Raw genomic sequence first — 15,037 nt, 5'->3', positions numbered from 1 at the left:
AGAGAGAGAGTGTGTGTGTGTGTGTGTACCACACACATGATAGCATTTCCGTCAATCGTATCATGATTGTTATTCCCCGCAAACAAACACACTCTGGTGCTGGATTGATAGCAGGGCATGCACTTGGTGAGGAGGTATAGATGCATGTCCATTAAGCCTGAGCGCATTGGGAAGCGCCGTGCTGCATGGTCGTGTGTGTCCTTGTACCCATGCGAAGCAAGGTACATTCCCACTGACTGTCATGTACACTCACACACACACACACACTAATTACATTTCCTTCCCTGCTGCCTTGCCTTGCCTTGCCTTGGTGAGCGAGTTCTCTCGACCCAGAGAGGGCCACAGCGAACCCTGTGCAGGAGACACAGGGCAGACCTGGATATGGACCTGGGGACCTTACCCAGTCGTTCATACCTTAGTCGTCTGTCTGTCTGTCTGTCTGTCTGTCTATCCATCCATGTCTTTACGTACGTACCTCCCTACCTGACCTTTCCTTGCCCCCCCGTCTACCTAAACTAAATAATGACTGACATCAGTCACATACATAACCGTCCGTACCTTTGTTCACATTCGTCTCGTGTTATTGTCTCCCCCCTCAAAGGCCGCCGGGCATCGTCGTCGCACCGAGAAACCAGGACTTATCACCTTCCCGACATCTCCAAAGTTTGCGCCTGCGCCACTGACCGGGTTGTCTCTTCTCGGTCTTGTAGACAGACGTTCATCAACCAACACCGTCCAACACCCTCGGTCGTGATCCCAAGCCAGCCGGTCAGCCAGTCAGCCAGCTTACCGATCGCTACCAGGGGAGCAAAAGCCAGGACATCATTTAGCGAACGAACCGATCGCCCCGCCATCAAGGAGGAGTGAGGAGTGCAGCCCCAAAAGGAGAGACACCGAGCAAGAAGAACACCGACAACGAAGAAGCAGCACTGCCGTATCGTACCGGCCGCCAGAACACTGCCATTCTAGATGGATGCTAGTTAATAGTCGGAGCTTGCTCGACCCGACCGCAGTTTACAGAGACTGCCTCGCAGCTTTCACCTTGTTTCTTTCCGTCTGACTCGGAAAGGGTCATTCATCCATCATACTTGTTTCTCAGTCTGCTGCCACAGCTGCCGCCGCCATTCACTACACTACACTACGCTACACCACACCACACCACACCACACCACACCACACCACACTGCACCACACTACACTAGGTACACTCCGCCTCGTGGCCTGGTCTGGTCTGCTTTGCTTTGCTCTGCTTTGCTTTACCGGTACGTACCTTTTTTGTGGCTGGATCGTACGTATCTGTACCACTCCCACGGGACCCCTTGCGTGTTTCGCTTGTCATCGATACCCTCTGCTATGCTTTTGCCCCCTTCGTGGCCAAGAAACGGCCATGGAGCCACCCAAAGACTCAAACCACCATATCCTTTCTTCCGCAATACTCGGGCAGCCTGGGGCAAGACGATGCCCGAGTCCCAAGAAGCAGTCGAATCAAACTCTGATCAGCTTCCGGCCTCTTCTTCGCCGCTCGCGCCCGCGACTTCGCCCATCCCGAACACAGCGCGGGCACACACTCATCTCATACACATACCCACACAGTTAGACCAAATAACCCTCTCCCTCTCCCATTGTCTCGGGTCTCTTCTTGTATTTTGTTGTCCTGTTCTCTTCTCTTCTTGTTCTCCGACACAAGCGTGCTGTTTGTGTTGTGGGAGGTTCCCTCCCCCTTCGTCCTACGTTCTCGCTCCCCTTCTTCACTTCACCCCCCCCCCCCCCCCCCCCCCCCCAGATCGACGTTTTCGGCCAACAGTCTCGCCATCCAGAGCCTTTCTCTTAATCCACAAGCGGCTCGTCCGCTTCTAGCACCTCTTCGGAACTTTTCTGATCTGACGGTTGGACGCAGGAGACCCGCCTGCCAATCAGGGACGTCATTACCAGCAATTCTTTGTGTCTCAGGTTGTGCCTCGCTCATTTTGGAATACTCAATTCCTGGGGTTCCTTTGCCGCTGAGGTGTCAGACTGTAATTTCACTTCGCCCTTGTCGATTTGCTATCGAAGCCATCGTTATACCAAGTTGGAAGTCTCTGCCAGGGTTCTTTCTCGACGCCGACTGTCGACACCTTGAGTGCACTGGGAGGATCCGGGGCACTGGACTGGATCTCACATGCATCCCCTCGGTCACGGTTCGCTCCAATACTCCTAGTCCACAATGAATTCGCCGCCGAGTTCACTCCACGCAAAACACCTCAGAGACGCAGTGGTAGACCCTGCCACGGATCGCACACATTCGACCAAAGAACGGCCCGGACATCGGGGCGCAATCGGCAGCCCCCCTTCGCCGGCAGGCTCAGGTCCGGCTGTCATGTCACCACCCAGCTCCACCAATACCGCCATCACCGTCGGCTCTCACTACGACGACGATGACACGGAGAGCCTGACTGACAGCGTGAGAGAGCACACGTACGAGAACCGCCTGCGTTACCATGCGTATCGCTCGGGACGCTACGCCTTCCCGAACGATGCAACCGAACAGGATCGAGACGAGATGAAGCACATCATCAGCGTCGAGCTGTGTGGAAGGTACTTTTTTTCGCCCGTTCAAGATGCACTGACGAGAGGTGCCGAAATCCTTGACCTAGGTAAGAGTTCATTGTTGAGCGGAGATGTAGTGCCGTCATATTGCGGGCATCGTGCCTTATTATTCCGTGACATGATCGCGTTGTGTAGCAGATGCTGTAAGCTGCATCATGGTTCACACTCATGCCACTCCACGGGGCATACGGTGCTTGCATCGTCATCGGCCTACATGCCGAGCATCCCTCTTCGTCCTTGTTTATAACTCACGGGTGGCTAATACTGCCGTTGCAGGTACCGGCCCCGGCCATTGGCCCATTGAATGTGAGTCATGTTCCAACCAGGAATCTCCATATGGCGGTCGACTCACATAATCATTTTCCTATCTCTGCAGTGGCCGACTTGAATCCCAATTCTACCTTTCTCGGCATTGATCTATCGCCTATCCAACCTCACGAAGTTCCTCCCAACTGTCACTTCATGGTCGACGACATTGAACACGAAAATGGATGGGATCTGGACAGGGACCATTTCGACTTCATTCACCTTCGACACACTTTACATTCGGTTCGCAATCGCCCAGAGCTCATGCAAAGGGCATATGAGTACGCACGTCCTTCGCATCTCCTTGGCTGCCTCATACCGTGGCTTCTTGGGTCGGATCTGAGCAAGAGGCTAACAGATTCGTAGACACTTGAAACCCGGCGGATGGTTCGAGATTCAGGAGCTCGAGTTCTTCCCTCTTTGCGACGACCAGTCCTGTCCGGAAGGAGATGGGTATGGATTCCGGGTCTTTACGCAGTACCTGGAAGCAGGGCTCAGGGTCCTTGGTTCAGAAATGCATGGTATCCGCGCAGCAGTCAGTGAAATGCAAGCTGCAGGGTTCAAAAACGTGCAAGAGGACAGGCGGAAGTGTCCCATTGGCGACTGGCCGGCGAGGCCTGAGCTACGAGAGTGCGGCATCTACATGAGAGAAACGATCCTGGAGGGCCTCAAGGGCCTAGCGACACGACCCTTCAGGGCCCTCGGCTGGACGGAAATACAGATTGAGATGTTTCTCTTGGGCGTGAGGGGACACGTGAAAGAGAGAGACTTTCATACCTATCTCTTTCACAGGACCGTATACGGACGGAAACCACTCGATGCATCGGAGCGGTAACTTGACATACGAAAAGCCTGGCCAATACGTGCCGGGATCGAGGAGACGAATGAAACGAAACGAAACGCAACGAAACGAGACGACGAAGACGGACGGATCACCGCAACATCGACCAAGGTGACGGTCAAGTAGAGTTGGCTACCTTTTTTTTTTCTTTTTCTTTTTCCCTTTCTCCCCCAGTTGATTTTATTCCCGGCATAGGACACTGCCTTTCCCACATTGTACGTGCTTTGCATACGGGTGCATCTAGGGCATTGCATCAAAGGGGTCCAGCAGGCGGGCTGGGAGGCATCATCATCATAACGAAGGCACTGCATCGATTTCGAAGGGGAGCCTTTTGGCGGTTTGCAGGACAAAATGGTCAGCGGGTGGTAGCTCCGGCTTTTTTGCCAAGCCAGCTAGTTTGTTCTCATTGCAGCGGGCGATTTGGGAGTTGTCTTTTCTTGTCTTAGTGGGCCTTTCCTTTATATTCCCTTCTTCCGGCAGAACCCACAAGATCATGAGTACGATGGGCGGCTTTTTCTTTCTCTTGTTTTTCTTCTCCTTTTTTTATGCATAGATCGGTACATATGAGCTTTGGTGTATCTTTCTAGCTCACACTCCGAGCTAGTCTTACTCGTTCTTGTACATTGTTCAGGACGCGGGCGGCAGCTGCTGCGACTTCTAAGCTGGGCAATGTGCCAAGAGTGCATCGACAGTCGAAGAGAACAGCGAGGGTGCTCAAAGCGAGCGCTTCCGGATATCCCAAGCCATGGTGTTCACTCTGTGTTGAGGAGAAGCTCAAGACGGGGCACTTTCCGAGTTGTGATTAGCGGCCTGATTGTCAACTCTGGTAGCTGGGTTTTCCACATGGGAAATGGCAGAAAATAGCGTCTCATTGCACAACCTGCTCGGGATGTAGCTATCCTGGGATATATTGGTGCTATACTGTGTTGATCTCTGATACAAACCAGAAACATACACATGTTCACCACTCACCCTTCCAGGAGCACCCTAGGTATATACTACATAACCGTAGTCGCCTAGGAAACAACATCTAAACTATTTGACGATGAATCCTCCTCTTATATGTCTCTCGCCTGCCACCCAAGTGATAGTCATGTGTTTCCTAATACCTGCCCCAGCCCTAGTGAATAAGTTTTCAGTCTGTAGAGTGTAAACACGTTGAAGTTCCTGATTACGGGGCCGGCGACGTATTTGTAAAGCAAATTCGCCTTGCTGATTGTCATCAGCCTCGGTAAAGGAAGCCAGGTCGACGTCGAGGAAGTTACCGCCCCGGGCGTGTTAAGCTCTAGTCTTGTCGTTGTATCTCCCGCTTTCTGTCTTTGTGCTCCAATACGGCCTCTAGGGCAAAGTGAGGACATGTATATATATACGTATCAGAAAATCTTGGTGAGCATCTCATCGTCACCGACCAAACTAATATAAGCAGGTCAAACGCGAGACTCTAGCACATACGACCATACCCACTGGAGAACTCGGGATCCCGTCCGCTCTCCCATAGATAAGCCAGTGAGGGCCGGATTAGTAGTTGAGTCGGTGACGATCAGCGAATACCTGGTGTTGTATGTTTTTTTCGTTTTTGTTCCCTTAGCTGAGGGGCGACATAATCTCCACAACACCCACAAATCGTCACATACGACCATACCCATTGGAAAACTCGGGATCCCGTCCGCTCTCCCATAGATAAGCCAGTGAGGGCCGGATTAGTAGTTGAGTCGGTGACGATCAGCGAATACCTGGTGTTGTATGTTTTTCTTTTGCTTTTGTTCCCCTAGCTGAGGGGCAAGCAACATAACCACAACTCCCACAAACCACCACATACGAGATGGTCGCATCCGCCCTGAGCGACGTCCCCGACATGACCGCCATTGCCAACGACCTATGCCACTTGGTGACGGGATACAGCTTTGTCGATCATGAGGCCGCACGCGATCCTGCCAAGATGCCAGCCGACGCTCGCTCAGAGAGTTCTTTTGAGGGCCCTGTTCCGATTCATTAGCGTCCAATATGCTGCACAGATGAAAAGTTGTTCTTTTGACGTTCAATCAAACATTGAAAACTTAGAACTCTGGTGCGAGTCCCACGCAACAACCCCTTGATGGCCGCCGCCCTCGAAACCAATTTTTCATCACCGTTTTCTGGAAGAGCTGGCACCTGACTGGAACCGCCTCCCGAGGGGAAGATCCAACCTCGGCCTCTTCGTTCTGAGGGGTGGAATCACCCACGATCTCTTGAACGTCGACAAGGAGCCAGATGACTTCCTTCATTGCTTCATTCCTTCTCCCTGACCACAGAGATGACAGAGATGACCCTATCTAAGTGACATTTTCTCTCAAAATCGTCAAGGCATTAAGCTTCCCCAGTGAAGAGAACGCGCGTTGACATCCCTAGGGATGGAAGATACCGCTGTGTACAAGCAAGCCTGAGGGGATTTCTTTTCGAGGGGTTGTTACAGGGAGAATTTTTTTTGAATTTATCTTTTTCCAAGTTTCTGTAGGCTTGTTTTTATTAGTTAATACTGGTATTAAAATATGTGTCTGGATCCTGACATCCTAGGCCACTTTAGTTGATTGATGTGTAGTGGTGGCTATAAGTGGCTATAAGTGGCAAAATTGGATCGAATGCTTTGTTTGGGCCATGGGTGAATTGAACTAAAACGACATAATTTAACACTCTAACCGCTTGACCAGAAAACCTTTTGGACTTTGGTAGACCTAGGAGGGGGGTTTAAGTAGACACCCGAAAGGTGCTCTTGGCCGCACAGGTTCAGTGCCTCAAGCGGTTCACTGTTCAAGAAAACTAATTTTTGAGGCTCTCTGGCCCTCCCCACCTATGAGACCGGTTTTCCGTTGACGACGGCCATGTATGACCTGCTGTCGCGACCGGTGCGTGCTGTAAGCTGGGTCCGGGGCAGGGAACGAGAGGTGTCAAGCTGTTTTTCTGCATGGGTAGAAGAAGACGATCCATTGACGGTTCCATGCCCGCCTTTGGGATGGATAATACAGCTTCGCGCCAGCATGATAAATCGAGCCGATGCGATCAAGGCGGGGTGGAGCCTAGGCAGTAAACCAAGTTGCCTCTCCTATATAGGTATGTCGTCCTGGTGTTCTCTCGGTCCCCGTGGACCGTCATTATACCGAGAACGGCGACGAGTGGGTTGAGGCGATATTTACTGCTTGAGGCTCTCCTACACTTTGGAAATCATCTTGCGAAACTACTCAAATACTAACTACCATGTTAGTCCTAACGGTCTCGCTTTTATATTAGTGCGTAGTCGAGCCGAGACCCTTCTATACAGCTGTCAATGGTCATCTTTGACCCTCCATTGACCATTTTAGCATGAGCAACATCTTGTTGGACAGCAGGAACCCTGTAGCGCAAAGGACCGCTTTCAGTGCTGGGCCCGTACGCCCATGGTAGCCCGATTATGTAGTGCATGTATGCACCTCCGGCAGCGACAGTGCCTCCCCAAGGTACTTTCGTGTTGTATGGAGAGGGCTGTTGGGGAGCCGATGTGTTTATCTGGGATTCGTTGGTTGGCACAAACGGGAAGGGTGGCGAGGTATAGCATCCCCCATGTGCGGTGGTCACTAAGCGTAAAGTAATCTGACAGATCACTTATGTCAAAGTTTTCACTAGATATCTCATAGCTTGGTATGAGAAATCAAGTGATAAGACATATGGCTGTCGACCGTCGGACAATCTCTGCTCTACCCCTTCAGAAGCATCAGATTGTTGTTGCCTGGTACCCTGTCGTGGAACAGACTGGACTGAATCTGAAGTCCCCCTAATCACGTCGCATGTAACAAAGGCTAGGCAGTGTTGAACATGGTCATCTGTGGGATTCGCAAGTTCGGACAACGGATTGGCTGTATTTGAGGCGATTGACCTTTTCTTTTGGAGGGATTGGATCCTGTCTTCAAGCATAGAGAGACCAACAATGTGAGCTCATGCTGCATCGTAATCCCCTATGCTAACTTATATAGCACAAATGGGATTAGTTTGTCAGTTACATCTTACTAGTGACCATCAGGCCAGTAACAGAATACTATGAAAAGAGTTTGCATTGCTGGCCACTTTTCCAATGCTTCACGAAAGTACTTACTAGCGAACGAAAGTCGTAGACTCAGGGAGAAAACAAAATAGCATGACCCACGTCTGTCTGCTCCTGGTGGCACTGCCATATTTCGAAGAGTGTATGTCCGGAACTGCGTGGAAGGCAGAAGCCATTCTTGGTCAAACTTGCAACTTATAAAAACGCAGTCCACAGTAGAAGAAACCAAGCAGACTTACAGTATCGGAACGGCTCATGAGACTTGGACGACGTGTACGGTGGCATGCTACCAAAAGGATTCACCGTCCTTGGGTTCCTGGGAAGCTGCCAGACGGTATTCCACCTACCCCTTGCTACGAAGTTGGGACGGGACCTGCTTGGAACGCTACTATCACCGGTTTCGCTGATCCATCGTTCAAGCGGTGGATAGTCGCATGCCGTATCTGTAATGAGGCATTTTGTGCTGTCATAAAGATCGGAGAAGCTTTGCTAGCTTCTGCTTGCCACATATAATAAAGATCTTTCATACGGCCACCCTCGCAAGCGGTTCATAGGCTCTGAAGTTTGCGGCAAGATCGTCTGATTATCATGCACCGCGCTTATAAAATGAACCTGCCTCTCATGCATTGCGCGTCTACCCGGCCCAGAGGGGAAACTATCGTGACAGGTTCAAGTTGCCGATCTGGTATAATGAAGGGCTAGAACAGGCACGGGAGCACTACGAGAACTCACCAGATTGGGCTTTTCTCGTCGCATCGATGGTGTCTCGCTTTGTAGGCGCCACACCCTGTCCGACTGCGTATGTGACGCTGCCTTCGTCGTGACGACAGCTGGGGCGCTTGCAATATGTTGCACCCACACGACGCGCGATGCTTTTGATTTTAATTTGACGGTGTATCCGGATATCAAGCTACCTCCTAAGCATTTCCAGAGCGTGAATGAACTTGGTGACGGGGTTCAAAGCCTCCAACCAAGATAGCTAGTTAACATCTCCTTTGTCCATTGTGTGGCAACGCTAACTGACTAAAATCCGAGGGGCAAGAAGTCTTGATACGTATAATATACACCCATAACACAACCTTCCGAGTTGCTCCGGTCTTGTACTGCCGCAGGGGTTGGTTAATTGCTAATCTCGAAATGCCCAGGCCAATACGACGGCCTAATAAAACACGTAGGATGTACCAATGCTTGCATCCATCCTGCCATAACGCATTAGTACTAAGCTCTTCGGGTGTGTTTGACGTGGGTTGCGTGATGCATCATGCCCCAGGACGGCGTTAGCCGGTCATTTCCTAAAAAGGCTGCAGTTGCCTAACTATTAAACCTGTTTCACATCTTCTTACTGATAACGGTCGTGTTAGCCCTGAGGGAGAGTTTACTGCGAGTGGTTTGTTTAATATGGTGCGGGGCTTAATAACCACTTAGCATTATGATAGTATTAACTGTTTTTTGCCCGAAAAAGAGCTGCTGACTATGTTTAGTATCCTTTACGAAGGCTTTGTTAATATAAGTAAAACCTTCTGTTTTGAACTCTTGAACTGGGAATTGGGATGTATGTTGATTGCAAGAGAGTCGAGTGCCCTGTCCAAGATATCTATAAAAGACGAGGATGTTGCATTTGGGAAGTTGGAATACCCAACCTTATATCTCATTATACCTGGAATTAGTACTATAAACTAAACCCTGAGCCACGGACATCAGATCTCCGACGTGTGGTGGAACGATCCGATCTTTAACAAGGGCAAAGACTATCATGGGTGGAGCGGGTAGGGACAATCCAAGGACGGAAACATCTTATTCACCGTTGAATTAGCTCGCATATTGAAGAATCGCGGGATTGTGTCTATCTGGCGAGTGTACCACCAAACTACCAGCATGTGAACGCCGCCTAACGCGACATCAGTCCACCCCGGAAGCATTGCAAATACTGGCCCCTTCAACCACGTCCCCATGACAGAGTTGGAATCGGGTGACGAAATATCTAGAAAGAACACTGGGTTGCCTTTTGCAATTGACACGCCATTCAAGACGGCTTCTCAGGGATGTTCGTCTGCTTTGGCGGCTGCGCTGAGTCCCGAGCATGCAGCCCACGCCAATATGGGTTTCAATGCGGGTGTTAACGATGCAGTTAGAGCACCGCGCTTCCTTTTCTATCTTTCCTAATACCACGCTCTTTGTCTCTCCCTGATTGCCTTTATCTCTCTGTGTGTTTCTCTCAATAAAACTACTAGCAGCCATGTATTCTCTCCGAGGAGACTGAGGCTGCTGTTAAAACCCACTGCTATCGTATCTCTGCACATAATTGACGTATTGTCAACTCTATGGTGTATCTTTGAAGTATTGCATGCTACGAATTCAACCGTCTGTTACGACCCAACAGACATTACTGACCAGGGGCAAGAGGCTGAACCAAAACTCAACTTTCCCCTTTAAAAACAGGATCAGTACACGTATAAGACAGGGTGAGTGCGCGTCTCTAAACGCTAGTTACTGTAGTCAATAGAGTTTGAGATGAAGAGGCAACGTTATAGCAAGGACTTACTTTGTGCCGTGAAGTATGACTGAGATAGGAGCTTTGCTGTCACGATGGCTTCCTACAGCACCTGTCAACTATCATGTGCCATATCACGTAGCGTTTCACTCTTTACTCACATTGTACCTCTATAGGGCTTTCCCTTTAAATTTATTTTTCTCATAGGAATAGGCGTTTCTTGATGCTATTCTTAAATGACCTGCTGTGTGCTCTAACTCGTGACATTTCCCTTCTAATAATACAAGGGCCATGCTTGAAACAAGGAGTCTAAGAATATGACATCTAAGACTTCATAAGGTCCGGATTGGTTAGTAGTTGAGTCGGTGACGATCACCTGATACCTGTTGTTGTATGTTCTTTTTTGGAAGGGGGTATAATTCCACATGGGATGTTACTGAATAGTGTGTGGCCTGGAGAGGCAGACGTAACAATCAGGTTCAATAGACACAAGGTTAGTAATATCATTACTCTATAAACCCAAATGACATCCTAATATACAGTAAATGGGAGCTCTGTGCTGTCTAATATATTTTGTGTATCTTCAGATGCAGCAGATATGGTTATAGTATAGAGGAGAGTACAATACTAACAAGAAGAATCAGAAAAGGGGGGGGGGGGGGGGGGGGGGGGGATATTTATTCAGTGCTAAAGTTTAAGGTCTGTTTCATGTTAGCTAGAAATCTAAAGTAATTAACCTTTCCAAGTCATATTCATCCAGTCCCTATTCTTGAAAGCTATCCGTGTTGGACATGGACGGATGGAAACAACACATTATGCGCAACCTGTTTCGCGCTGCAGTTCAGATGTGAGCCTGGCCACTCAAAATGACCAAAGTCAATGCTTGGAGATAAGAAGTTCAGCACTTGGTTATATCTAGAAGGAGTTAATCCGAGTTACGCCAGTGCCTCCGAACCTGTGTTGCTGCGAATCTCGCACTCACTGCTCAAAACCAACGAAACAGTAGGGTGTCTAGCTGATCAAGTGATGCTTGTAAATGACCGTCGAATTCGTTATTGGTGTCCCCTATAATACCAGCCTTGAGATTTTCTTAGAAGAAGACATAAAGTTTGTTTTCGTGGGTGCAGCGGGCCCCAAGACTGTCCTTTCCGTTGTGTGCCACGCAGATGAATGCTAGACAAACACGTTGCCTCATTGATGCGTCCTTAGTGTACATGAGTCTGGCAGAGCCTGAGGCTGTTACGGGAGGTGAACCGCGGATAAAGATGTTATATGAGACCGCAGGCTGTAAGTCATGGAAAAACCTCGCTCACGACGCGGGGCAACAGTTGACCTCAGTCAAAATAGCACTGCGATGATATCTTATGCATCCAAAAGTCTCGAAGAATCTGTATCTTGACGACTTTTGAAGGGTCCTCCATGCATTGTGACCTGCGTGGTAGTTAAAGTTGTCTAGTCTCAAGTTGGGTGTGGCGATGATGTTGGTTCCTCATATCAAGTCCTTGGTCATTACCAAGCAGGGATCTTCACAAGGACCGTTTCGTGCCTGGCAACTTATGGTGTGTGCGCGGGCAGTACTCACCAAACACGGGCAGGTTGGGACGATGAATTAAATCCACGTTATCTCGAGCTCCATCAACAGCCATTCGCGGCCTAAGAGGACTCATTCCATCACCTTGCAGTATTCCCAAGCAGCTGTCTACTCGACATAGCCAACTTCCATAGAGCATATTGAGGATGGTATGGGGGGTCACACGTGGAACCGCTGCTCGAATATGGACGGTTTGATACTTGCTTGCCACAGGGTTGCTGATGAAAGTGATTGGAGCGTGTCTATTTGCATCCTCGAAGTCATCGGAACAAGTTCACGACATGGTCAAGGATGCGATGACGGCGTTGGGTTGTGTTGAAGAGCAGCACGGCAGGTTTCACAGATGGCATGTTCACCAAGCGGAGAAGGCTGGTCTTTCGACTGGTTTCAACGTCTCCTGGGGGTCGAGGGCACAGCTCGTCATCAAAGACCAATTGATGCGATGCGCGCGTCATTCCCACCGCGCACATTCTGGGGTTGCCGAGCCAAAGTCCTAGTCCAGGGCTCAGTAGGCAACGTGCTTGAAGCTCGTGATAATGGCTGACAGACACAAGTGCCTCCCACCATGCAGGATGTCTGGTTCCGATTTTCGTATCAGCGACTTATGGCACAATCATGATCGTATTCGTCCAGGGCCATCGCGTATGCAACCATGCCACGAACGACATAGGGCGGAATCACATCATTCATCAAGGAAGTGAGTCAGCTCCCAGCCATCCGGCCACCGCACGTGCTCGAAAGATAAGAAATTGGTGCCCCCACCCTCCGTGTTAACCGCCTCGGGCGGGATTACCCTGCATGATGGCGGCACAAACACGCCGTGAGGTAGCACTCAAGACGACCGTATCTCCTTTGGACCTTTAGAAACGAAACTATTCATCGAGTACCACCCGCGCGGCGCTCTCCATTGGAGGTCTGACTCGGGCCACGAATCGTTTCGAAGCGCGGAAACAGGTCGGTAGAAACAGCTCGTAACGGGCGGCGGGCGGCGGGCCGCAGTCGCTTGCGCCGTTTGCTCCCGCCGAGGACTTGATGCGTCTAGGGGCGCAGAATTACTTTTTTTCCTGTCTGTCTTTCTTTCTTTCTTTCTTTCTTTCTTTCTTCCCTCCCCTCTACCGCCACGGCATGGGTATATGACTAGGTATCATGAGAAGATAATCAGGGCAAAGGGGAAGAGAAAAGAGCATAAACGTGCAAAGGACCTAGATGGATCGCCCCCCCCTCGGGATCACAAAGCAAATACTCGCAGGTTACCCGCATCACTCGACCAAGCGCGCACGGCAGAGGTGCACGACAGACAGTCGAGCATTTGCGTCAGCCGTCAGTCAGTCCACACCGACACACACTTTGGGCCGGCGAACCCGTATTTCCACCTGCCACCCGCCGCCAGTGGCGCTGGTGAGCCAGATCCGCGTCATTCTCTCCCGGAACACCCGCCCTCGTGGATTGCCGGCGGTGTCTGCTAGTGGGGTGGAGATGCTCTTTCGGACTTGGAGCGAAGCCGTTGTGGATGACACGAACTATAGCGCGCAGTAGCTCGAGGTATCTCGGCGGTTCTTTGTTCAGGCACCAACGGGGCACACCATACACAGCACGTAAACCAAGGACGCAATGAGAAACAATGCGTGATGTGGCGATGGGATGGACTTGACTGAATAAGCTGTTTGCTGAGCGACACACACACACACACACACACACACACACACACACGCTGCTGTGGTAGCGAATGGTGCCAGGGCTCCACGCGGGCTCTCTTCTGGATGTGTTCGTTCGGGTACGAAAGGGATGGGACAATATTAATTAGAGTGAGGTCGGAGCGTTACAGTACTACCGAGATGATGGACCAATATTAGGACGATATTTCCAGCTGAGTATGAGTCCAGACTGAATGCGGAATAGTTGTGTAACCTTCTGATTGTAATATGATTGCAGCAGCAATAATTGGGCGAACAACGCACGATGAACCAGGCCCCGGAATCCGACCGCTGGGCACCACAACCTAGCCACGATGTGTACATGTTACCGAGCTTGCGCCATTGCGGCGGCAGATCCCTCCGGCACTCTGGCACCGTGGGGCCCTTGGGCCCTTGGCGGGGAAGCTTGCCAGATCGCTGGCGACCAATATCTCTGATGAGCTCAGGAGAACAAAGAACATGGAACAAAGAAAAGGCTGGCCCCATTTGCCGACAAAGACTAGTAGTAGTATGTGACAAGACCAAAAGCCGTTGAGAGGTGAACCCTAAAAAGGGGAGAGCGGAAATACCGGAACCTTATGGGCACTTGTCAGCCTCGACCTTTCCTGCTTCATCTCCTCCTTTTACGCCCACAACTCCATCAAATATGCTTTGCGACTTGGCCTGCGCGACCTGCGAGTGTTGATCTGTTCCAGATTGATCGTGATCCGTCTTGAGGTTTCGAACCAGACATGGACTGAAAACCCGATGCTCCAGTATTTCCTGATTCCAAGGTACGGTATCCGTACGGATAGGTAGATACAAGTAGTAGAGGCTGGGAGGCCCCCAGCCCACCCGAGCGGAGCAGGGGAGGGGTAAGAAATTCTCGAGTTCACTCAGCTCAATGTCTCGGCGGTCAGCCAGGCTTGTGGGGACCATGAGCCGGGCTGGACGTGGGAGGAAAAAAGAAGACAATAAGAGAAGAAATAACGCCAAGAAGACCGGGAAGGGTAGGAAAAGGGAAAAAAACACGAGATGGCCACTGGGGGGGGGGGACCCGCGGTGCACACTGCACCACACACATACCTAGTTGATTGAAAACTCATCCACAGCGTCGTACAAAACAAACTGCTGGGCCCCAAAACTTGGCACAGCAAGTAACAGAGCGGAAGGGATATACGACGTACACGGCAAACAGGCCAATGGCAGACGCCGCAGTTAGCAAACAGAAGGGTTCGTTGCGGTTCTACCACCGATACCAGAGGTATTTATAGCAACAATCACCACAAGGGGCGCAGGCACGAGGCCTGTAGTGCTACGTGTACATGCCTATACGGTGCAACCCAGCGCCACTGCCAGTAGCACGGCCTCGTGCAGTTCGTGACGAGACTCGTCCTGTCCTTGTCCTAGGGAGTAGAGAGCCGCCAGACCGCCAGGTTCGAGAAGCAAGGCGCCATGGTTGAGAAGCAAGGCTGTGTGAGGTTGGCGCCGCTTTTTG

The 15,037-nt window shown here is 50.6% G+C and overlaps 2 protein-coding genes and 2 non-coding genes across 4 annotated transcripts; 3 read left to right on the top strand and 1 right to left on the bottom strand.

The window, feature by feature from the left end:
• Nucleotides 1–2,356: 2,356 nt before the first annotated feature.
• Nucleotides 2,357–3,727, top strand: GLRG_09826 (methyltransferase domain-containing protein; the record flags this gene model as incomplete). The annotated part of the gene is made up of 4 exons (XM_008100511.1): nt 2,357–2,633; nt 2,863–2,892; nt 2,963–3,173; nt 3,259–3,727. 4 exons carry the CDS (start codon nt 2,357–2,359, stop codon nt 3,725–3,727), a joined length of 987 nt encoding a protein of 328 aa, XP_008098702.1.
• A 1,456-nt stretch (nt 3,728–5,183) lies between these two features.
• On the top strand, nt 5,184–5,299 carry GLRG_12539. Its single transcript, XR_001139473.1, has one exon. It is a non-coding gene; the product is annotated as a 5S ribosomal RNA (ribosomal RNA).
• Nucleotides 5,300–5,365: 66 nt separating this feature from the next.
• GLRG_12538 lies at nt 5,366–5,481 on the top strand. The gene has a single exon (XR_001139472.1). It is a non-coding gene; the product is annotated as a 5S ribosomal RNA (ribosomal RNA).
• An 8,655-nt stretch (nt 5,482–14,136) lies between these two features.
• Nucleotides 14,137–14,451, bottom strand: GLRG_09825 (uncharacterized protein; the record flags this gene model as incomplete). The annotated part of the gene is made up of 1 exon (XM_008100510.1): nt 14,137–14,451. A coding segment is annotated over one exon (315 nt), but the record flags the coding sequence as incomplete, so codon positions are not given.
• Nucleotides 14,452–15,037: the final 586 nt, after the last annotated feature.

This window comes from Colletotrichum graminicola, assembly GCF_000149035.1.
Source record: "Colletotrichum graminicola M1.001 genomic scaffold supercont1.52, whole genome shotgun sequence".
NCBI lineage: Eukaryota > Fungi > Ascomycota > Sordariomycetes > Glomerellales > Glomerellaceae > Colletotrichum > Colletotrichum graminicola.
The sequence above is the reverse complement of the archived record's forward strand: the minus strand, read 5'-3'. Positions and strand labels throughout refer to the sequence as shown.